General features: G+C 37.6%; 2 protein-coding genes across 3 annotated transcripts in view; both read right to left on the reverse strand.

Annotated features, from left to right (window-relative positions):
* LOC107663599 (disco-interacting protein 2 homolog C-like) overlaps positions 1-6567 on the reverse strand; it is a 132481-nt gene extending 125914 nt beyond the window's left edge. Inside the window, 1 exon segment of the mRNA XM_016453838.1 lies at positions 6236-6567. Within this exon segment, the coding sequence (XP_016309324.1) occupies positions 6236-6314 (79 nt within the window). The 5' untranslated portion in view covers positions 6315-6567.
* Positions 6568-8397: 1830 nt separating this feature from the next.
* Positions 8398-23987, reverse strand: LOC107663700 (la-related protein 4B-like). 2 transcript variants are annotated; one of them, XM_016453999.1, is made up of 17 exons: positions 23561-23987; positions 21062-21200; positions 16507-16654; positions 16251-16406; positions 16001-16082; positions 15383-15519; positions 15147-15250; positions 14947-15057; positions 14784-14837; positions 14447-14653; positions 14256-14362; positions 13588-13833; positions 13380-13425; positions 12697-12879; positions 12215-12345; positions 11439-11538; positions 8398-10172 (listed from the first exon to the last, which is right to left on the reverse strand). In XM_016453999.1, the coding sequence occupies exons 2-17, from the start codon at positions 21146-21148 to the stop codon at positions 9909-9911; spliced, it is 2163 nt and encodes a 720-aa protein (XP_016309485.1). In that variant the 5' UTR covers positions 21149-21200; positions 23561-23987; the 3' UTR covers positions 8398-9908. The 2 variants fall into 2 exon arrangements, with proteins under 2 accessions (XP_016309485.1, XP_016309484.1); XM_016453998.1 differs by having other exon boundaries at positions 13380-13428.
* Between the last annotated feature and the right edge of the window lie 1423 nt (positions 23988-25410).

Raw genomic sequence — 25410 nt, forward strand, 5'->3', positions numbered from 1 at the left:
ATTAAGGTTATCTGGAGGTAGAGTATGTGAAACATATGCTAACAAGATTTGGAAGTCTCTTGTGCGACTGTATGAGCTTGTGAAATACAATATGTTTGTTTAGACAAAGAAAAACAACTTTGTCTGACTAGTCCTCTCTATTAGATCTTAACATCTGCTTTGAGTGGGGGGGTCTCGGGGTCAACGGACAACAGTGATTGGATGAAAATGGCAGATAAGCAGTTTGGAGGTCAGTAGGATGACATAATCCCACAAGGCTAACAGCAGTCAAAGGAGATTTGCGGTAATAGATCTCCTTTATCACGCTTCATGAAGATGCAAATGCCAGTTCGCTTTCTTAGACCGTAATCTCATGAAACCTGTCAAGAACGTGCCTTGTTTATATTTTATCCCAAAATCACACAAAATGTATATTTTGCATGAGGAAAACAAAGCCTTTTTAGCATTGTGACCTAACTTTGATGACAATTAAGCACATTTTCCCCTATAAAATAAATCTTTGTTGTAATGCATCAGGATGTTGTTTTAAGAGTATTTCTTGGTGATTCTCATTATAAAACACATACTGTATAAAAATACTATGTTTTTTTTTAATATTAGCATAAATTAAAGTCAGCACAACAAATAGTACTATAATGTATAAATACTTTAATATGGATATATGTGTGTCTATATGAATATATAAATATTTTTCATAAATTACATTAATGTTAAATATAAACAGTACATCAAAAACTACTTTTAATATATAGATACATACATATAAAATATATTATATAATTACATTATATTATATGTCATTATTTAACAATGTAATAATTTATATATACACTATATTCTATAATTGTATTATTTAAATTAATTATTAATTTAACATTTAATATAATAACATACATATATGCAATATATTATAAAATTATATATATTATATAGAATTATTTAAAGTAGTATTTGTCAATATTTAACATTTAACATAGATACATATTGTCACGGGAGGCGCACACGACAGACACAGTGGGTGTGGCGTCAGGCCTCGGAGAGGCTTTTATTGACAAAATACACACTTTTTTTTGCATTATGGTAATGAGAATTGTCACCTAATTTTCATGAGAATCCCACAATGCAAAAAAGGTCCCAAAATAGAGCTAATTTTCTTTATGCAAAATAGAATTTCTTAATGATTTGGGGTGAAATATGACATGTTCTTGAAGCTTCACGAGATTCATTCTAGAACACCTTAGTGTAGGGAGAGGTAAAGAGGCAAAAAGCATGTTTTAATTCATTAACCTACATTTGGATCATAAGGAAGTGAGACGTACAAGGAAAAGAAAAGAAAACACTGGCGTGCTGCCGTGAACAGGGAAGTGCTGTTTAATATTAATTTTTCTATGGAATACTGGGAGTGGGGGAAAACCGGGACTCGTGGTATTTGCCCACAGAGACTAAAGAGACAGAGAGAGGAAATGATGTTAGTCATCTGTTAATAAATTACATAGGTAAACAAACCATACATTCCTTACTAAATCTTCACAAAATCAACCAATCACTAGCAAAAACAAATATAAAATTAAAACTGCAGGTAAAGCAGTGAGATGCTGTCTGTCTGGCACAGCTTACGAAATAATTTATGGCATTTAGCAAATGTCATGATCTCCCCATGTCCAAGCACAGGTGACTGGCAGTGACACAACCTCGGCACCGCTATCTTGCACCGCACAGCCCCTGTCAGCTCTCATCAGAGCCCCTCACATACCTCACAACATTCCATCACTTCCTCTCGCTTCTTCTTTATTTGCCATACAGCAACACTAAATACTCCAGTATCGGTATCGGTGCATCCCTATCAATAAACATTTCTTATTATTATCAATGTTAAAACAGTTGTGCTGCTTTATATTTTTATGAAATTCATGACACATTTTTCCAGGATTCTTTGATGAATTTCATCAAAAGAACAGCATTAATTTGAAATAGAAATCTATTGTGACATTAAAAGTATTTACTGTCGCTTTTGATCAATTCATCTTTGCTGAATAGCCTAATTTTACATTTCTTTAAATAAAAAAAATTAATGACCCCAAACTTCTGAACGCTAGTGTGTGTGTGTAAATACATAAATACACACACATACATATATTACTTATACTAATACTACCTGATACTCAAACTATTTCTACTATTTCTGTGAAGAAAAATTGGTTCTTTGGAGAAAGTTCTTTGTGATTAAAAAAAGTCTAAACATTCCTATATTACATAAATCTGTGAATACTGACATCAAATAGGGATGCACCGAAATGAAAATTCTTGGCCGAAGCCGAAACCGAACAAAATTAAACACTGGGCCTTCTTGAATCAGGCATGTATTTTTATTTATTTATTTATTTATTTTCTTTTACTGTACAATTAAAAGCAGCCTTGCTGAGAAGAGACTTCTTACAACAGATTTATAAATGAGTCACATTACGAATACGTCGTACGTATCGTATTGTCACATGCCTTGTAAAAATTCATAAAAATATGACTGAGCAACTGACGACTGTATCAGCGCAAATTTTCCTCGCGCTTTGGACTTTGAACCCTGGTTAACAAGCAGATCTGCTGCGAGTTCATGCAGCGCTGTCAGAATACATGCAATGCGCGCGTGTATTAGAAAACATAACGTTCTGCAGTTTATTTACTAATTGTTTAAGGCCATTTCGCGATTTCAATCATCATACAGTAACCAGCAACAATCACCCCTTCCTCTTCTCATTGAAGACATGCGATGCAGTCCTAAACAAGTCTCTCGCTGTCAGTGCTTGTAATGATTTTTACGTCTGTCTCCGACAGTTTAAATGCTTCCACACTGCTGACGTTTGTGCTGCATAATAAAGAGTGCGCGCCTCTCGTCAAAGGTGCAAAATGAAATCAACACATAAAACATTATAAAGCATCTTCACATACAGATACAGTCATTTATGCTGACATTCTCAACAGGCAAGGCCTCAAATCAGGGTCACATAGGGGTTCTTTTCTTCCACAGCCAGCATGACCCCTGTTTAACAACTTAACCTTTTCACTTACTAACAGTGTTACCCTGAGGGTGAAATGAGATCCATTCATCCTTTATTTGGCATGAACAAGACTAATACTCAGTTTGAAGAATCAGTATAGTCTGCCAGCATAGACAGAAGACCACTGAAGAGAAATCTGGGGATGATTTCCAAGCCATGTAAATCAAAGTCAATGCAAACAAGCCTCACAAGATGCATGGCATAAATAAAACCTCAAAAATAAACCTTATTTGACTTATAAATGGAGGCAGCGAAATGCACAACAAGTTCGTTACATTGTATGCAAACTTTACATGCACATTATTGCCCTTAAGGGCATTATAGGTCAGTACACAGACGCAAATCTTTCTGATGAGCAGACGTTCGGTAATTTCCAGGCCTTTCATCCTGTGCCAACACACTGAGATAATCACCTCTCCATGAGTGCAGTGCTAAACAGCACCAGAAGCTAAGCTGGAATGGCAAGGGAGCATCTTATTTCTACAAAGGCAAACACACACAAGCTAAGTTTCAGAAGAATGATACAGGGCTGCAGAAAGCCAGAATATTCCCTCCACCGCAATCATAAAGTGAGGCAAAACGTTTAAATGCAAAATGAGCTGATTAAGGCTAGCGAAGCTTGAAGGGCGGCTAAAAATACTCGTGTCCACTTGCAAGGGGGTGTTTGCCATTTGAACATTCAAAATAACACACACTGCCATTCTAGAGCCATTTATAACTACAAAAATAGAAATAATACATTCAAAAATCAAATAAAAATTGCTTCCATAAATAAAAGGTGCTGGCTTACATGCTTATGTTTACATGCTCTACTTGGAGTGTGTGAATTATTCAATGACTTTTGCACAAACCATGAACTAAACGTGTACCATTTTGGACATACTTGTTATGTAAATTTTATACCAAAGTGACAAATAATGGCATGACTTTTGTTTTATCGAAGTACCATCCCATACTAAACACTCGTGCAGCTGTTGCTATGGCTACCTCCTCAGGCAAATGTGACTAATTTTCACAAATGTCTGTTTTATTAACTTACCAGCTGAAAATGCTCGTTTAAAACAGCCTTGTCTGCTATTCTAAGCTAGTTTCAGCTGGTTTAAGCTGGTCTTCAGGCCTAGCTATACTGGTCTTCTGGTCTCTCAGCCAGACAGCTCCCAAAACTCCTCTAAAACCAGCTAACTAAATTAAGCTTGTTTAAGATGTTTTAATCAGGCTTGTAATCTAACCATTTTGGTTAAAGGGGTCATATGATGCGATTTCAAGTTTTCCTTTCTCTTTGGAGTGTTACAAGCTCTTGGTGCATAAAGAATATCTGTAAAGTTGCAAAGACTAAAGTCTCAAATCCAAAGAGATATTCTTTATAAAAGTTAAGAGTCAATCACACCTACCTAAAACGGCTCATTCTAACACGCCCCCACATGTCTACGTCACTATGTGGAAATATTAGCATAATGCCGCCCAAATGTGTAGCATCATATGACCCCTTTAATGATACACTAAATCTTAGCATGTAACAAGACAGTTTAGAACCCATAATGCTTTCTGTAAGACAAATTTAATATTAAACAAAGAATATTTGTGATCTACCTACCCAGTAAACCCACTGACTGTAATTAGTTAGGTATAAAATTATGCTGTTTTTCGCTACACAGGTTGGTGCAGCATGTTTAGGATGGTTTGGAAATACAGGCTTGCTGTCTACTGGAACTTTGAGGCAGGATTAACAAATGCACAAGCACTTATCGCCTTAAATGGTTTAGATCTACACACAGCAGACGATCAAACACGCCACACACACACAAACGCACATTACAAAGGACCACCAGGCACTAGAATTAAAAGCAACATTAGCAAACGGTTCACTCAGTTCGGTTTGCTTATGTCAAGATGCCAAGATTCTCAACATGATACATGATACTGTTCTGTCCGACTCCAAATGATGTGCAAAGCACACAATGCTGCATAAAAGCCTTAATAAAATTACCAGCTTTGAGCTACCAATAATCAGTTTGGCCAATTCTAATTTTTTATGACTGATAACATTACGTTGTTCCTCCTAACTAATACAATTTATTGGTAGACCCAACGTTAAACATCCAATAACCAATGAAGTTCCACGTATCAATCAACAAACAATTATCACCCCATCTCAAACCAGTATTTTTTTCCCCAAATATTTATGAATAAACATGCATGAATATTACATGCAATATTACACACTATTATACTCATTTAAATATTTGTTAATTTAAATTTATATTTGTAAATTGTGTTTTTACTGTTGTAGTCCAATAGTTATTTAGATATTATTGTGTCAAAAGTTAGGGAAAAAATCCTATATATTTGCATTATCTGTCTTTTATGTTTGAAATGCAGTAATAAAAAAATCTAATCAAAAAGTATAAATGGAAATAGAAAACTATAAAAGTCTGCTCGGGATTATTCAGTATCTAAACATAAAAATAAACTGTATAAGTCATGAAAAAATAACATGGATGTAGCTTCAGACAGCATTAAACTTTGTTGATGTCATGTTAAGAGCATATGTTTATCATTCATATTATCATACATCCATCATGTCTCTATATTCAAATTAAAACCTCAATTCCATTCATATTAATATCTAACAATTATATCTAAAAGAATATCCTGTGTCTGAGCATCTTTTTGTGGTATAAATGCAGCTTCAGGAACAGCTTTTGCAGTGTAAAGATGGCATGGCGATGCAATTGTGGGGAACTGCTCGTTTACCTAACTGACATTATACTGGCATAAATAACAACACAGCCAGAGAAATTCAAAAATATCAGCGGGTACATGAAGATTCCACGGCGGTATGGCGGTATTTTGACCGTTGGTCTCTATAGGGAAACGCATTTTCAAAATCCTAACGGAAAAAAATACATATCTTAAGTCTTTGAATGGTTTCCTCAAGGTCAAATAGATACATTGTAACAAAGAAAATGAGGCGGGAGTTACAACAAGCAAACGAACGCCTTTACGAACACAACCTCAGTGCTGCTGCGGGGATAATAATTGGCTCCAACATCTGGTGCTGGTTGTGTTGGTATGGTGGTGGGTTTTGTGGTGAGAGGAGGAGGAGAGGAGGGGCCGTTAACGTATCCCCCGCAACAACCGTATTGTCGAAAGAAATAAGTCATTTAAAATGTCAATCATACCTTCGGATAACTCCAGCTCCAGCTCAGCCAATCTGGCCCGCAATTCCAATGGAAGGGGCAGCGCATCGCGGTCCGCCATTGTCCGTTCAAGGGGGTAAAAATCACTCTCGTCCTCTTCCTTCGACTCTTTCAGCGCTGCTGCCGTTTCTCCGCGTCGCAGCGGTGCATAAGGAGGGCTGCGGGAGACGCGTGTCCAATTACAAACTGTTCGGTGAACGGTAGTGTTCGGAGATTTTCTGTCCCTCTCAACGAAGCCCCGCCATATCTGAAGGTCTCCGCCGTTAGAGTCAGTAGTGTAATATGTGGACTGTCAGTGCGGTGAAGCTCGCGGTGAGTATGTGTGTGCGCGCGTCTCTCCAACCCCTCTCCCTCTTTCTCTCGGTCACTCTCTCATGACGCAAGGCGAGTGTGATTTTACAGCCGCGAGGGGGCGACAGAACGACTCTGTTTATGTTTCCATAAATAATCATTTCACAATGAGAAATACCTGTTCAGGTTACATTTATGTAATACATATTTATATAAATAAACTTGAATTCAAATGAAAGTACGTATAAAATATGCTAAATAAAATGAATCCGTTTGGATTTAAATTGATCAAAAGTGACGGTACATTAAAAAAATGTGTCTTCACAAAAATATTAAGCAACTGTTTTCAGCATAGATAATGTTTCTTGAGCACCAAATCAGCATACTAGAATGATTTCTGAAGGATCGTGTGACTCCTAAGACTTATGGCTTAAGTAATGGCTGCTGAAAATTCAGCTTTGTCATCACAAGAATAAATTATTTTATATATATTCAAATAAAAACAGGGACTTTTGAGTTGTATTTTTACATTTACTACAATACTTTACATTTGAAAAATGTAATTAAAAAAATATTTAATATTTCACTGTATTTTTGATCAAGTAAATGCGGTCTTAGAGAGCATTAGAGACTTCAAAATAAAATAAATATTATAAATCATATTAAAAAATCTTACCAACCCCAAACTTTTGAACGGTAGTGTATATAGCAATAATTGTTCTGTATTCAACAGATATATAGGAAATAATGTCTTAATGGTTGAGATCACATTGAAAATCTGGAATTTTTTTAATCTACATCTTGTAATAAAGTTTTAAATATTTTTAAAAACCATTTTACAATGTGAAATGATGTCAAATGAAGAAGAAATATGTAAGAAATCTACACTATTTTTAGGTCACCAATCAGACAAATTTATGACATTTATCACATGACTCTGCAAAGATGGTCAGATGTTCTTGCTTCAGTTGAAGCACAAGATGCTGGATAATATCAAGTTTTACACAAACTATGAAGCTTGAGTGCTGTTGTCAAATAAAGCAAAAAGGGAACAAACCAAATACTAAGAAATTCATATGCATTTTCAGTATGTTTGGCTCAAATTGTTTTGCTGATAATATAACTTGTAATAGAATTTTATTTATATACTGATCATTCTGCATTAATACTTCAAATGGTCAGGAGTTCAGACTGTACTTAAATTAACAGTTGAAGACCTGAAGATCTCTTTTATTCTTGTGCTGATAGGCCTACTGGATTTGTGTTTAGCCTTAAACACAATGATCTCCATAAAGTATTACCACTTATATTATGCCACCTTGTGGTCATACTGGTGACCACAAGATTATGCAAACATTGAGAATAAAAACATGACCTAAGTGAAACAAACCAAGCCTACTTAACAAACATACAATTTCTCATTAACATTTATTTATTTTTTTTCCATACATTTTCTCATAACCAATTTTAGGGTACCATTTTAACATTTTCCAATTATTTACATCTGTACAGAGAAAGCACACACATACGAGTGTATACATGTACTACAGTTTAGACTACAAGCATTTACACGGAGGAGAACAAAACAAAACGATAATCCCATCTCAATCCCAAAAGTATTGTGCTACACAAATGTACGGACGAAGGCTTTGTGATACCTCAACCACATCATCCTTTTTTATACACTTTGGGAATTGAAAGAAAGAAAACAACAAACAAAACAAAACTCCAAACTGTCATCTAAAAAGTTAAGGCAGAAACATTTTTTTTTCCAAGTTTAAATAAAATTCAAGTTTTCAAACACTGTTAATTTATATGTGATGTTTCTTTTTAAGTTTGCTGCTTTTTTTTTTAACATCTTAAAGGTTTATGTAATGAAACCTTCATTACTTTAACCATGGTATGCTTCATTTATTGATGGAAAAATGATCAGTTGCATTCAGAAAGTCAGAAAAATCAACAAAATTATAAAATACTCACAGGGAAGATACAAGAGAATATAAACAACAGACGTCATGACAATATCTCAAAGCATTCTGCACGTGCTCCACACTGCAGGAAGACATTAAAAAAAAAAAAAAAAAAAGACTTCTCGCTCAGCCCAAGACTATTTCAAACTCAAATGAGAACCAATGAACTTAACTAATGAACAGCATGACCGAGAGTGACACTGAAATGCAAAGTCTGCATAAAGGAGAAACCCCACAAAACAGCGCTGGTCCGTGTGTGCTGAAGGCTCAGATCTTTTTGCTCTTGATGTATACGTCGCTATCTAAAATGTACACAATCCCACTCATATAGTTGTGGTGATATGAAAGCGAATCGGAGAAGGTTATACGATAGACGTTGGTGCATGTCAGTGTCTTTCCCTTCGTTTCTATAGATAAAAGCACCAAAGTAACCATGTGACGAACCATAGCACCACACTGGGATAGCAAACGAAGCTAAGAAGCAAATAATATAGCCATCTATCATTTAGATCACGGCAGACTAGGCACATGAATACTTCACCCTCGCAACCTGAGGACTTTGCAGTGTGAAGATCTTCCAGAATCAAATGAAGAGGCATCAGAGCGGATTCTTCTCAAACTATTGGCGAGTAGGGAAAAACAGAAAAGAAATTATAGAGGAAACCAATGTGTTCCATTAAAAGGTTAAAAAGAAAAGAAGAACAACATAAAAGAAAGCATGCACACAAGAACAGGTATACATACACCTGCTGCAATATCACATCAGTACAATTTGATAGAGGATTAGCATGTAAAAAAAATAATTCAGAGCTCCAAAAAAAAAAATAAGTCACTCCAGTGCTAGAACATCCAAACATAAAAACGGAACAAAACCGATTTACACGAACGTCTCACTCATGCAGTTGTAATGGCTGGGGCTGTCGGGATTCGGAATCGTGTCAAGACACTCAAGGTTAGCAAAATTATATACATATCAGTTAAAAAAAAAGGAAAGAAAACACACAAAAATAAAGTGTTTCAGGATCAGCACTATCCAAAAATCACTATTTCCTCCCAACAGCACTACTTGAAGTTGTAACCCTAAAATAAATGTGAGCTCTGACAAATGTTTTTAAATAGTCCATCTCCAACTGATGCTGGTTCAATAATCCCATTTTCCTTGGAAAACACCAAAAGAGTTGAAAAAATAAAACGACAAAGGACAACAAAAATATTCAGAGAACCCTTATGCACAAGTGCTTTTGTAGGCCCTGATTCCAGTGACAAGCTGTCTGTCTGTCTGTGTGTGCTCACAGTGGACTGTGAGATAAGAGGGACTTTTTTTTGTTGTTTTTTTTGAACAGCCCTGACAAAGTTTGCGTTCCCGTTCGGTCCTGGAAACAAAACCAAGGCCCTCAGGATTGGTGGAAGGAAGCCGTCGTGCAGCCGCTTGCTCGTTCTCCGGTGCTCTGATGAGGTTTCACTGTCTCTCTGGGACAAGCTGTCGCCGCAGATTTGGCAGGTGCGGGTGCCGATTCTCTGCATCTGCGTTCTGCCGAGTCAGAAGTCTTGATGTCTTCAGCGGTGGAGCTGAGAGGCCGGGGATCTGCTGATGGCTGCTGTGTTGGTGCCTCCCTTATCCTCTGACAGATCTCTGCATAGCTCGGCTTGCGGGGCTCCTGGTTAAACATAATAAATTAATCAATTTAGATTATTGATTATGCATCATTGCATTGTCAAATGTAAATCATAATGTCAATCTTTGTAACCAAAATGTAGCATGACAAGGGGCTTTAAACCACCTGCATGCATTAAAGGACATGATGAACAGGATCTTTTATCAAAAGAAGTCTCTAATGCTCAGCAAGGCTGCATTTATTTAATAAAAAATGCAGCAATAATAGTAATATTGTAAAATATTGATATAATTTAAAATAACCGTTTTCTATTTTAAAATATTATTTATTCCTGTGATGACACAGCTGAATTTTCAGCAGCCAGTCTTCAGTCTTACTCATATGCACTAATATGCTGATTTGGTACTCAAGAAACATTTATTATTAGTATTATTATTATTACCAATATTGAAAACTGTGCTGCTTAATATTTTTGTGGAAACCGTGATACATTTTTCAGGATTTTTTGATGAACAAAGTTCAAAAGAACAGCATTTATTCGAAATTCGAAAAATTATACGTGTTACTGTCACCTTTGATCAATTTAATCCATCTTGGCTGAATAAAAGTATTAATTTCTTTCATTAAATAATAATAATATTATTGAACCCAAACTTTTGAACTGTAATATACATCTGCTGTTAAAGAGTGAACCAATTACAAAGTACTGAAGAGCTGATGCAATAGAGCGCAACAGTTCCATATGTGTGCTTCTGTACAATCCACAAGCCAGGTGAGGTTTTTTAACGTCATTTTTTTAAGTGTTAACTATTGAATACCCAGTAAAAACTACACTAGCCACAATAAGAGCTTTTAAAAATAAAAATGAAATCATGGTAAAACAGCTAGTGAAGTTTTTACTGGGTATTCAATAGTTAACACTATAAAAAAAAAATGACTGATTGTGGCATTTTTTTTTTTTTTTTCATTTCAAAACAGTAATTTTTTTAATAGTGTTAACTATTGAATACACAGTAAAAACTACACTGGCCACAATCAGAGTTTTTACCATAAAAATTAAATCATGGTAAAACAGCTCAGCAGTGTCCACAAATTGTGCCACTAAGTTGGTCTCCCTAGACTCAACAACATATATAATTATACATAATATATTATAATTATATTATCTGAATATTCTGCTATCAAAATAAAATGTACTCAAAAAAAGCAGCACAAGTCTATTTTTTTTTTTTTTTTACCCATTTTGGATTCAATAAATTACTAATAGGTTTGATTCAAACCACATGGTGAGGCTACCTGGACACTTACCATTATTGGATTACTCAGTGGTGCGGTTTTAGCAGCTTGTGTCTCTGAGCATTTCTCTGCAGGTGTCTGTGTCTCTTTAGGTTTTTCTACAGTTGTCAGGCTGTAAAATACCAAAAAAAGCAGTCCATATATTAGAAAGCACCATTTTCTACAGTTTTCCAGCACTTTATTTTTTCCACCAGAAGTACATTTATAATATTAGGCTGTTTGCAACAAGAAGTAATATTAAATTTTACATTATTATTTTCTATTCTCTCTGACCCACAGAACTAATGCCGTTTTTGCTACTGTACCTTTAAGACATTAAAGACCTCATCTTATATGAAAGTAGTAAACACCACCACTGCCAAATTGCTGAATAATATTGAGTAAGTGTTGACAAGTAAAATTGGGTGTTTATCTCAATCAAATCTTAAAACACCTTCCAAAGTGCTGCAAGCTATTTATTTTGGAATGCCACACATGAAAATATCCACACAACCTAACAGATTCCTGAGAAATCACACCAGTCACTGTGACAGCTGTAAACTTACTTCAGAAGAAAAAATAAAAAAATAGTAAGGCGACCTTTCTCATGCTTTGAGCCTATCAGAAATGCTGTAACATCCACATAAGCCTGTGAATTATTTAGAGTCTTCTCAGAATACACTATTTAAAAGAACACATGGTTGAAATGGCACAGAAGTTAGTTAACATCTGAAATCACTTCCAACACCTTTAAGTGAAAACAGATTTGTCACATGTATTGATTAGTTACTCAGAATAAGAAAACCCACTTTGTAAGGGCTGGAGAGGGTGAGTGTTGGTGGTCCACTGGGGTCTGAGCAGCAGGAGCAGGAGCAGCCTGCACAGATTCTTTGGGGGTCCCTGAGATCACACGGCTGGTGACCACATCCTTATTTAGAGGCTGTGGAGAGACAAAGAGGCCTCTGTGAAACTCCTACGGCAAGGACAGCATGAACAAACATAGCAGCTGGACAGCAGGAACTCACACACACACTTACTCTAAACCGCTCAAAACACCCAAGGACTTGTCATGGTTATGACTGACAGCAAGATCTGCTGTGAACATGGCATTCTATGCTCAGTGCAAGTTAATATTTAAAAACCAAGTGCATTTGGTCAATTATCTAGAATTCAAATAATATAAGCCTGAAACGTTTTTCATCTTCCTTTTTTAAAATTCAGAATATTAAAAGACAGTTTAATGCTGCAGCACTCTAACAAGCACAAAAGGAAAGACTGAATGAAAGCCAACCTTGTCTTTAACTGCTCCGGTGACAACATCAGACAGTCGGTTGTCAAGGCTGTTTTCAGTTTTTACTTCAGGCTTTAGATTTCCTGCTGCTCCAGGTAGAGGAGGGAAGCTGGACAGGCCCAGCTCAAAGCTGGGGGACGGATTGCGCTCTTGAACAGGAGGAGGTGACTGTGTTGCTGCTCTCTGTTAAACACACATGCAGAAAAAGAGTTGAAATGTGTGCAACAAATTGAGCCTGCATTGGCACATTTACTTTTAACTCAGTTTCTGCTGTGATAGAAACGCTTTCAAATGCATTTTTGGCAACTCCTCAATATTACACAGCACTACAGCACTACAGGAAAACTCTATTCTGATTGGTCAATCGCAGCATTCTGTGGTCAAATACCCAGGCAACTGATATTTTTCTTTTTTACATGGATGTGCTAGTTTTATGTCTTACGTATCAATCTGGGTTCTTTTTCTTGACAAAGTAACTGGCATTTTCACTCAAATCAATACTTAATGTGCATTTATTTGTTTACTTGCCATGTAATAAGCAAGATAGCGTACATTCAGCCCTTCAGGCTTGACTGTATATTATATTTTACTTGAAGTATATAGAGTTTTCTATCATATCAAAAGTAAAACTAAACAAAACACTTGTCTATGCAGTGTTAGCTGAAAGAAGGCAAATGACATACTGGAAACTTGTTGTCATCTCTCCTTTTCCTGTATCCATAGCCGCCCCTTCTTCAAAAGAAACAAACAAACAAACAAACAATATGGAAAAAGCTACCACCATTTCTTACGGAAACAGAGCTCTACATGCTTTTTTCCCCTTTTTTGGATATGGTATTACAACAATATGTATGAAATTAATAAACAGCTGGTGCAGATGTACAGCATTACCTTCCACGGCCTGCGTTCAGAGAGTAATCGGCCCCGTTCACTTCCATTCGTCCATTTCCAACCTGGTCCTGGCGCGGATAGCCTGGGCCGCTCGGTAGTCGAGGTCGGCTACCCAGGTGATGAGCCTGTGGAGGACGTGTCCCATTGGGGACTCTCTCCGAAGGGAAAGTAGAGAAAGCAGCAGGGTTTTCCAGCAGAGTGGTTCCACGTTCTGTTGTGAGTCGAATGTGTGTTTTGTTGTGGTTCCTGTACAGATGAAAGAATGGTTACACAGCTGTTTTCTATTTTACCATTTTAAAACGTAAATTATTCCTGTAATGCAAGGCTGAATTTTCAGCATCATTACTCTAGTCTTCAGTGTCACATGATCCTTCACAAATATTTTAATATGCTAATTTGATGCTCAAGAAACATTATCATCAATTTTGAAAAATGTCAAATTGATCATTTGTTCTGCTTAATATTTTTGTGAAAACCATGACACTTTTTCAAGATTTTTTCCATAGAACAACATGTATTTGAAATGTAAATCTTTTGTCAAATTATAAAATTCTTTACTGTCACTCTTGATCATTTGAATCCATCCTTGCTGAAAAGTATTAATTTATTTCTCTCTTTAGCCGGTAGTGTAAATGTATAACAAATGGTTTTCACTGTAACAAAAGTACCTGATTCGAGGTACATATTGTCTGACAGTTAGTGGAGATGTTGCTGATTTAAATGTCGGAGAACCAGCAAAGCCATTAATGAACGCAGGGCTGGAAAATGGAGTAACCTGTTGGTAGACAACACTTGATTAGTACCTCTCCAGGCTCCATTCAGATATTCCTCAGAGCCAAACAGAACACATGGCACTTACCAGAGTCGGGTCCAGGTAGCTCTGTGTAGCGGACCAGCCCTGAGGCGTCACCAGTCTGTAAAGAGGAAACTGTTGCTGTGCTCCATACACCGGTGGGATGTAGTAAGGGGTGTAGCGCTGTTGGACATTTGAGGACACATCCGCTGGCCGATACCCATTCTTTGGCACAAAAGTATTGACAGCAATGGCCTTGGCCTTTATTCTAGCCTAGAATACATTGGTAGATGGACAAAAAAAAAAGCTTTATTTGAAAGTGCAAAAAAGGAGAAGCCTCGAGTCCTTAAAAATAGCACAAAACATCCTTCAGTGATGTCACATATGCTGCACTGCACTCTACCTTTATTGGCTTCCCTTGAAAAGTTTTCACCTCTTCTCTGAGATACTGATATGCCTGAAAGAGTGATGTGTGCCAATGTTTAGCAACAGGAAGAGAGCTTATTAAAAATCCTGAGGCGGTAATCTGAGACTATCAAATCAGGGGCAATAAAGGAGACTCTTACCAGCTGAGCATCTGCCTCAGATTCAAAGGTGATGAACCAGTTGTCATTGTAGGCAAACTCACAATTGATGAATTTGGGCAAGTTATCGCTCTTAAAAAGCGCTTCAACTTCCTGTAAAAATGAAAGCCAAATGTCATAGCACAAAAATAAGGTCAGAGAATTAAAGATGTTATTGAATAAGAGAGATGCATGATGCATACCTCCAGAGGAGTGGCCTCGGGAACCTCTCGGAGAATTACGATGCAGCGGTTCTGATTGGGACGCACTTTCTCTCCACATTTGTCCACTTGGACAAGAGGCAGCTCTGGTGAGTCAGAAATGTATCATTAATGTCAGACTCATCTGCTGTGTGTAACCAAACCCATTTTGATGAGTCTAAAACAAAAAGCCGCACTGCGACCCATAAAAGTGCAAAGGTGATGATTTTTAGACTCACTTTTTAAGATGTCTGCAATGAGATCCACATCAGTGGTGAGTTTCTTGATTTGATCAAGGTTTGCCAAAGTCACTATTGGCACATACTGGTCACTGTCCATTTGCGAGATGAGGTACATGTCATTGGCTAGATTCTCCCTGGAAAAGGATAAGAGTCAGGTCACCATCAATCCTACACTGATTCAAGCTAATCCGCAAGCTTTTAAGAACGTCAACTACAGTTCAAAAGTTTGGGGTCAGTGTGATTTTGCTTAGTTAAATAGTTTTAAATTAATTATTTTATTCAGCAAGGATGCATTAAATTGATCAAAAGTGTAGTATATGTCCTAGCCTTTTCAGATTCTTGAAAAGCATATCCCACATACTCAAATGCTAAATGCTCTTAGTTTACATTTGCAGTAGTGAAGTCTGTAACATCTCAATGAGATATTAACACAAAACAGTCAGAAATTCACTGTTCTTGATTTAAGGTACCATGTTGGGATATGTTATGTTTCAATGGATATGTCCAATGTTTTTTAAAAAAAGCTGTGAACTTCAGGCCAGTGCACCCAACAGGACCAGTTACTAATCAATAAGCTGTCTCAATGTGATCAGTTGTGAAGATGCTAGTAATTACCTAGAGAGGCAGAACTCCAGTGTTGCCTTCAACTGTTCCCGAAGGTCTTCAAGCTGTCTGGAGGAGTCTGAATCATCCACCCCTGCACAAAAGAATAAATCAAATGATAGATTATTTAAGAATGCTATAGTTGAAATTAATCCTTAACGATTGATTGTGGCATCTTGTGCCATAGTTAACCTGCATAACAGTAAATAACTGAAATAAAAGTAGGTTGACAACAATGAACAAAAGAGCAAAAGGATATTACCTTTCATACTGGTATCCTGGTTTGACACAATGCCCTTCTCACTGGCTGAGCTTCCCATGTACACTGATTCTGGCTGTGCTGCAAAGGGCAGCTCTACAGATGTAGATACCTGCTGTTCCTCATTCCAGTTCCCTTTGCCTTCACTGTTGTTATAACCTAGCATGGACAAAACAAATAGATGATCAGAACCTCCTCAGACTGATAGGGTCGGTATACGCTGAATTAACTTAAGCACAATCATTTTTGGAGGGTTTACCTCGTGAGATGCAGTTTGAAGGGTCATTGGCCGCTTCTACCCATGACTGCTGAGAATCTGGGCAGGTTGGAGCAGAGGCCTCCGGTTTAGGCATGTAATTGGCCCATGCCTTTGCATTGGGATTAAGGTCTGAGATCTTGGAGGATTCCTTTAAAAACAAAAAGCAAAAACCATGGGTTATCAATTAGGTGTGTGATTATGAAGAAAATGTATATTAAACTGTGGGCTGAATCAATGCCTTTACAGTCACGCCACTAAATTATAGTTACAAAAACAGTGGCCACTTAAGCCACACTTTAAAGTAGATTTTACTGCATTACATAAAAGTTTTTATTTATAACCTTTGTGATGACTTAACCTTACCTGAAAAATAATAAAAATAAAATAATTTGTATTTTTCATTTTAATAAAATGCCATTTGGCTTGATATTTTTGTTATCTAATGCAATGACATTCATACACTTTTAACTGTGGCTAAAGTGTCCAAATAATTTCAAGGGCTACTGAATAACCAAGCTCAAAGCTGGCTAGAGAAGTACTTACGAGTTCACTACAAGCATTCTGCCAGTCCCATACACAAGATCCTTCAGTCGCTAACAGGTTATATGGGTAGGATGCTATGAAACCCATAGAGGTTTGGAAATCCTCTGAGAGAGCAACAGAGTCAGATTCAGCATCCTTTTCATAATTTTGCACAGTAAGGCTAGCCTCAGAGACAGCATTGTCCCATGCTGACACCAACGCACATGCCTCTATTTCGTTATCAGATAACAGGACATGTGGTTCTTTGGCCCACGCCGGAAGGCAGTGACTAGAGCGCACCTCATCGCTCAACTCTGATTTCCCAAGAAGGTCTGACACCATATTCAGCATGCCTTGCTCTCCCTCCATTTCACCCGAGCCCTGAGGGTTTTCCATCTGCACCGAAACTGTGAATTTATCTTTTTTGAGGAAATATATCTCGTAAGATGGCAAGGTGGCATAAATATCAACCTGGTCAGGCTCCACTGGCAACGGAATTGCTGTATTTACATAAGCAGCTTTATCACTGATATCATCAACAATGACGTTCAAATCAGACTGATCAAAGTCAAGAACTCCAAGACTGCTTGTTATAAGTTGGGAAACATGAGGTATGGTAGCTGTCGAACTCTCAATGGACGCATAATCACTACAATGGCCTTGTACGGCACATGTCTGCGCCTCTCCAGTTTCAAGTGATAGTCTTGCAGTAGTCACGAGAGGAATGTTGCAGTCAAAAACACCTCCTCTGATTTCCCCCATGTCTTGAAGGTCTCCGTGCTCCTGAATGGATGTAGCTGAAGATCTCTGAGTGTCATTGGCTGGCTGTTCTGAAGAAGAGTCCAGGTACTGGCAAGCACTTTCCCTCATGCAGTTTATTGACGACAAAGTGCAATCAAATGTCTCCAAAACTTCAGATTGGCATGGTGGTTGAGACAGTGTTTGTACATCACTGCTAGCAGAACAAACAGATTTCAAACAGTCATTGTTATTCCCATCATTTAAGCAATTAAGCAGCTCTAAAGTTGGTACGACTCCCTGCGGTTCAAGTTCTGACATTTCGGTTTCACCATCATCAGCACACCAACAAATCTCAGCCAGTACCTTCTGTTCATCCTCACTGAAGCATTTGCTGGCAATATGCGTCTTCTCATCACATTGTAAACAAGTCTCTCCCATTTCATTGTCCATGACTTGCTCTTGTGCTGTTGCAGGCAATTCGCTTCCCAATCCCACCTGTATTAAATAACTCGCTGCAACGCTTTCTGGATGTCCTTTATTACAGACATCATTGTGTGATGCGTTTACAAACCAGGTGGCATTGCTGTGGAAGACATTTTCCTCAACAGGACGATCAGAACCGTGTACAGGTACAGAGATTGCGTGAACGTCATCAACAACAGAAGAACTCAAAGAACTTACATTGTGATAATCAGCTTCTTCACATTTACCAGTGACCTCCAGGAGATGCTCAAAGTTCACAAGAGCATTTGTAGGAAGCCGAGATGGACTCATGTCACATGGTTCAGCATTTGCAAACGTTGCATTTGGTTCTACATTCTGTTCCCCGTTTGGATTATCACAAGATTCTGACACAATCTCTGTCTGGTCAGTGGGAAAAACACCGCAAGTATAGACATGAGTGCTTAAAGTCATGTCTTCTTCAGTATTACAAGTGAGATCTAAACGAATACCTTCTGCATGAGATGGACTGCTCAAACTCTGAGCCACACCAGCAACCTTGAAAATATGAGATTCATTTGTCTGCAATTCACTTTGCAATATACTGCACTGGCAAGCATTCAGAATGACCTCCTCCTGCGTTGCTATTTGTCTTGGTTCAATTTCAGCTCTACAACACGAAGGTGATTTTGACAGGTTGTCTTCTTCATCAGAAGCCAGTGGGGTCTCAGAGCAAAACCTTAAATTTTCAATGTCTTCAGAGGCATCTTTACAAGAAAACCTTTGGTCCTCTGTCTCAACTAACTTTTCTAATGCAAATGTGCTGACAGCTGAAAGAGCTTGAGGCGTTTTTTTGTGAACTTTCTCAGTAGGGGTTTTCTTGGAAACACATTGATCTGATTCCACAGCAGCTACACTAAGGTTTGTAGATCTATCTGCTGTGCTGCTAAGAGAAGAAATAAAGTAATCAACATTATCTGACACAATGGGTTTCTTCTCCGCCTTTAGGTTCATTGGCTCTCTATTATCATCATTTCTACATTGATTTTCCAGATCTACTTCGTCCGGAAGACCATTTAGATCTTGCTGAGGTGGTCTCAACATAGATTCATCAAAAATGGTGTTATGCATGTTGAGCTCAGAACCATTCTCCAGTTTTGTAGCCTTGTAACCAGAGCTACTATAAAGATCATGGTTGTTAAGTAGGTCAGCAGGTTCCCCCTGTGGCAATGCGGTATCTGTACTTGACTTCAAAACAGACATCTGTCCATTTCGCGCCAGCAGATCTGGGGAGGGTTGATCAATGGCATCCTCTACAGCAGAAGGAGAAAGTGTGTTCTCTGTATCTGTACAGGAAATGGAAATGTCATTTTCAGATAAAGGCTTTTCATTTTCTTGAACAGGAAATGGTTTTAGAAGATCTGGGAGGGCATGTTCCTCATTTGGAAGTGCTAAATTTACAGGTAGACTTGTAGAAAACTCTAGAGTTCTCTCTGAGGGACCTTTTTCTGTTTGTTGTGTTGCTGTAATTTCATGTGAAGGCCATGAACCCGTTATTGTGTGGTCTTTCGGCAGTAATGAATTATCAAACAAAGTCTTTTCAGAGACAGCTGGTGCACCTGCGTACCTGACTGGGTCAGCTTCTGTCACGGGCTGGTGCCCACACTCGCCCCCGAGATCCTCTAAATCAATCAAGCAGATGCTGTAGTAACTCTGTTCTTTTTTAAAGCCACGGTCAGTGATCAACAGTCCAGAATTTCCCTCTTCTGAGTCATCCAGATTTATTGAGCTCCCAGAGTGTTTATTGAACGGAGAGGTGGCATGCTTTGGAGTGGACACAGGTTTTGATTGTACATCCCACGGTGTCTTAACTTGTTCCTCTTTTGCAATAACGGAGAAACCAAATGGACTATTGCCCAGGGCATTTCGTCCGAGGGTGGTGTTCTCACTCTTGCCATCTCTAGTGAATTCTGTGGAATTCTGTTGACCATCACAAAACCATTTTGCTCTCATTATGGCATTTTCAGCTATTCTCTGTTTCACAGAATCCAACATTTCAGTTTCCTTAATTTGGCAATTGTCTCTCCCCATTTCACTGGCATTTCCTTTCTGGACTGCAGCCTTGTGGATAGGTGGATCGCCGACAGGTGGGTCCCAAAATGCCATTCCTTCCTGTTCACTGCTACTGCCCTCTTTAATGAGGTTGAGACCTGCTAACAAGTTTGTGGAGGAAGCATTACAACTGGTATCCAAAGCAGCGTTCACGTTCCCATTTTGAGAAGGCTTCTCGACGGCCAGATCTGTGGCGGCCCAAGCGCAGTCTCTGAAGTCTTTCGCTGTGTAGCCCTCAGGAATGGCTGCCTGAAGAAGACTTGTTCTCTCGCTAACCAGGTTAGGGTTCAATTCTTTGCTGAAACAACACCCCATATTTTAATTGGTGAAAGGACGTCTGTGCAAACCGGTGAACAAAAACTAGCTCCTCTCACAAGCTCCTTAGAGAGGTAAAGAGAGACAGAGGCACACGCTATGGCTGTTTACCCCCTCCCTAGACCCAAAATAGCACATTTAAAATTATACAGCTGACTCACATGGGCCCATCACTCAAATGCGAAGTCTCTCCAATGATTGGTGCTTCAATGGACGCTGTACTTGCATTGTATGAATGGGATCACCAACTTGGCATGGTCTCAAAACACAAGGGTGGTTCACACAACTGCCTGTTAAGCCCTTTCACAACGCCCAAAGCTGGGCGGGGTGTCTCAGTTGTTTCGCTAGTAGGTTTTTATTCCCTAATCACAATTACTTAACATATGTCAAAAGACTAACCGGCAATATGTAGGTTATACTTTACCAAAAGGGTTATCTCTTTCTCCTTTGCTTCCTGTGACTGCTGCACCTGTGACTCCACGATAGTTTTTCCTTCCTGGTCTGAAGTCATGAGATGTCCAGGTTCTAGCTCCGAACGCAGAGCTCTCCAGACCACCAGGGAACTGTGGATGATGAAACAATGGAGATAAATCAATTACAAATTACAAATGTTCAAAATCAATTCACAAGGCAACATAAATGTGGAGCATCACAAGTATCACAAGACAATTATAAGAGTCAACAATATTCACAGCACAATATTCATTAATTATTATTCATGCATATACACCAAGGAAGAGAGTAGAAATTGTTATTACCAACCAATTACATTTACACTTCCAAAACTGTTCAAAAGTTTGGGGGATTTGTAAAATAAATGAATACTTTTATTCAGTATTTGACAGTAAGATTTCAAATAAATGCTGTTGTTTTGAACTTTCTATTCAACATGAAAAAATTAATCACAATTTCCACAAAAACATTAAGCTGCACAACTGTTTTCAACTTTGATAATAACGTGAAATGTTTCTTGAGGACCAAATCAGCATATTAAAATGATTTCTGAAAGATCATGTGACACTGCAGAAAGACTGGAGTAATGGCTGCTGAAAATTCTGCTTTATTATCACAGACGTATTAATTACAGCTATTTTAAATTATAATAACATTTCACAATATTACCATTTTTACTGTATTTATCAAATAAATGCAGCCTTGGTAAGCATAAAATATTTTTTTAAAACACTTCATCTTACGGATCCTATTCACAATTGTTTATATTATAAAATGTCATTTAAAAACATAAAACCATTCCACCATTTGGTTTTCCAATTATAGTTTTGACAATATATACAAATTCTTAAAACTTCTGAGGTTTTTTTTTTTTGTACAGTAGAGCTGACTGGTCAATGTAACTACTGTGGAAAGCATCTCTGAATGAGCTGACCTCATCAAAACCTACAACCGCTTAAAATGCTGAAAAAGGAGCTCTACTGAAAACTGTTTGAAATCTACAGACAGCAAGATTGCATTCATGAGAAACTCATTCTTTAAAGGGGTCATATGATGTTGCTAAAAAGATCATTATTTTATGTATTTTGTGTAATGAAATGTGTTTATGCAGTTTAAGGTTCAAAAAACACATTATTTTCCACATGCTGTACATTATTGTTGCTCCTCTATGCCCCGCCTTTCTGAAACGCGTCGATTTTTACAAAGCTCATCGGTCTGAAAAGCGAGGTGTGCTCTGATTGGCCAGCTACCTAGTGCATTGTGATTGGCCGAATACCTCAAGCGTGTGACGGAAATGTTATGCCCCTACCATACTGTGATGCCATGTCCCAGCGCGACGAGACAAAACCAATAAAACCCATTATAAACAAGGCATTTGTTGCATCCAGTGGGGACATAATTAAGGATTATAATTACTTATACGGTCTTTGTACGCGTTGCGTTGCATCGCGCCGCGTAAACATAAAACCATGTTTGTGATCGGAGAAATTACAAACAACAAGCGCTACTCTACACTGCTCAAAACTCGCATTTAAATCATCAGTGGTAAATTCTTTAAATATCCAAAGAGAAAGGACAACTTGAAATCGCATCATATGACCCCTTAAAATACTCGTATAGTTATTTAAACAGAATCTGAGTAAAAAGCAACTATACTGCAATCAAAACAACTGTTATAAAATACTATATAGTCACATTTAAGTAAACAAACATCAATAATGCATAAACATCCAAAATAAGACCACTGTACCATGTGCTTAAACAAAAACATGTAATGCACTTAAAATTTAATTAAGCACATAGGGGAAAAGAATATTAACATTTGCTTGACCGTGTTAACATTAAAAAAAACATACATTTCATCCGTCAAATGCGAAGACAGTCCTTTCAATGACACATGGTGGATGTTTACATTATGACAGTACGTAAACATGACTGCACCGCAATGCATAACCATTTAAAATGACCAATATTTAAATGCTGTTTATGTAAGAACCATATGCAAACTAAATGATGATTAAAAATTACATATGTATTGAAGATGTCAAATCAACTCTACCCATCTGCCAAAGCACATGAATACTGCAGGCCAAACCCACAAACACAACAGACGGCTGCTAGCAGTCAAACTATCCTTTTCTATAAAGTTAACTGCACACGAACACATCAAAAACAAACTTTACAATTCTTCAAATCTTCAACTACCAAACATAGAATGTTAAACATCCATCAAACAGCTTATTTAAACAGAAAAACAATAAGAGTGTCTGTGTTAGCTTACATGCTAAAGACTGGCAGATATTGAGAAGCAATACAGCTAGCCTATACAGTTAGCGCAAGTTGCTAAATTCAAATGGTGAAAAAACACTTCAGGTATTCATTTTTGGATCAAATGACTGCCTAAAACTATATAAGGTTGAAATTTGTGATTAGATTAGCGCAATAATCGTGCGTTTGAGTTTCCACTCACCTGTTTCTGCTCTCCGCGCACGGGAGACTGTTTGCGGCCCGAACGTCTGACTTCCACGAACAAAACTTAGAAAAGAAATCCAGAAATCCTTGCAGGAAACTTTCAAACCACGACAAAACCTTCAATAGCCTCCAAGTACCACCAGCTCCTCGGTATCAGGCCTGATAGTGAACTTTAAAGGTCTGTTTGGTGATGTTTAAGTGACTGGCTAACGTTTGTTGTCGAGATGGTAACAACACGAGATTGAATGCGTGTTATTCTTTAAAACGGCTCGAGCCTCAGTGGGAGAAATGCGACTAACTATAACGTACGTGCTAGTTCAACTGGGATATGATAAGGAACTGAGTCACACGCCTCTTCCCTCCCCGTGTATTTGTGTCCGGAGTTAAGCTTCACTCTCTCGGCCAAAAGCGCACCACGAACTCCCGCCCAGAGCCGCTTTATTGACTAGCCCGCCCACTCTCCACTGCGGCCCTTTCAGTAACTCAACGGCTGTATGTTCTACTCGCGTTTGGCTGCAGTTCAACGAAGGCTGTCGATAGGGGGCGCCATAAGACAACGAATTGGGAGTGCTCTGGCGTCCATAAATGAGGATAAAATTGAAAAGTTAAAAGCTTTTTGGTAGTTATGGTATTGCATGATGGCATAAGGTACTTAAATTTAAAGCCGTAAAGCAGTGGTTCTCATCTGGTTCATTGCATTTTTTTGTAAACAGAAGCTTTTTTATTTATTTTTATTACTTGTCCATGACCTCATCACAACAGACGCTTTTTTTACACTGATGTAAATTATGTTGGTGCATAATATACGTAGATGTGTTTAAATGTATTAAATGTTTTTGTAAAGATGGCAGCACTGGTAGGAAGGACTACAGTTGATAAGGAATGTAACCAATCAGGATCTTCCCTGAGCAGCGTGTGACTTGTGTGTGTGAGTGGATGTCTGAGCTGTATTAAAACATTTTGTGCTTCCGTTTCATCTGTGAGATTTTTTGGTTGGTTGAGATAGACTACGGATACTGATAACGGCCAAAAAGGACTTCTGATCGCTTATAAATGTGCTGTTGTTCTCAAACCTCTTATTGCATATTGCAATAATTTAAAATGTGCAAGAGTAATGCAATGACATATGTTTTTATAACCTATCCACCATCCCAGTAATGTCTGACAGACTGAACACAGGTGTATCTTGGTCCTACTATATATATATATATATATATATATAGAATGTCATAGGCTATTTCATATTATTCTATTCTAGGCTTATCTATGTTTAGTATGGGTTTAGTGGCTCTACAGACACCATAATGACCTGTAAGCCATCAGATACAGTACCTGTATGTGCAGCCAGGGGCAAATGTTGTTTAATGCTTAGCTAATATGGAGTTATTTATTTAAATCAATTTATTCAAAGTATTTAACATCAATAGACAAAATGCATGTTTGTTTGTTTTTTTATTTTGTGATTTTTCGGTCATGACCAATCAGCTGAAAAACACTGATGCAAAAATAATTTTGTGCATAATACATGTAAACGTATTTACATTTAAAAATACCTCATATTGCTAATTACAAATTTTGTCCTGTTAATACAATTATAATTTGTCTTAATACTTTGTATATAATAATTCTTTTTATTTGTATATAATTTGTATAATTTGCATTTTTTGCATGTAAACATTCTATGAAATGTTCCCATACTAAAAATAATTTCTAAAAGTGTTACAATGCAATACATTTCATTGCAATGAAAGAAAAAAAAATCATCAATAATCTAAAAAAATATATAGAGAGAGAAGGAGAAAATACAACTTATTATAATTTATGAATGAATGAAAGTCTGGGTACAGA

Source organism: Sinocyclocheilus anshuiensis, unplaced genomic scaffold, assembly GCF_001515605.1.
Source record: "Sinocyclocheilus anshuiensis isolate Anshui unplaced genomic scaffold, SAMN03320099.WGS_v1.1 scaffold928, whole genome shotgun sequence".
Lineage (NCBI taxonomy): Eukaryota > Metazoa > Chordata > Actinopteri > Cypriniformes > Cyprinidae > Sinocyclocheilus > Sinocyclocheilus anshuiensis.

Coding starts and splice junctions, on each gene's coding strand:
- LOC107663700 (XM_016453998.1), bottom strand. CDS start 21,148: ATGACTTCAGACCAGGAAGGAAAAACTATCGTGGAGTCACAGGTGCAG. Junction 15,520..16,000: donor CTGGAGTTCTGCCTCTCTAG/GTAATTACTAGC, acceptor ATCCTTTTCCAG/GGAGAATCTAGCCAATGACA. Junction 10,173..11,438: donor CACTGAGTAATCCAATAATG/GTAAGTGTCCAG, acceptor ATGTTTAACCAG/GAGCCCCGCAAGCCGAGCTA.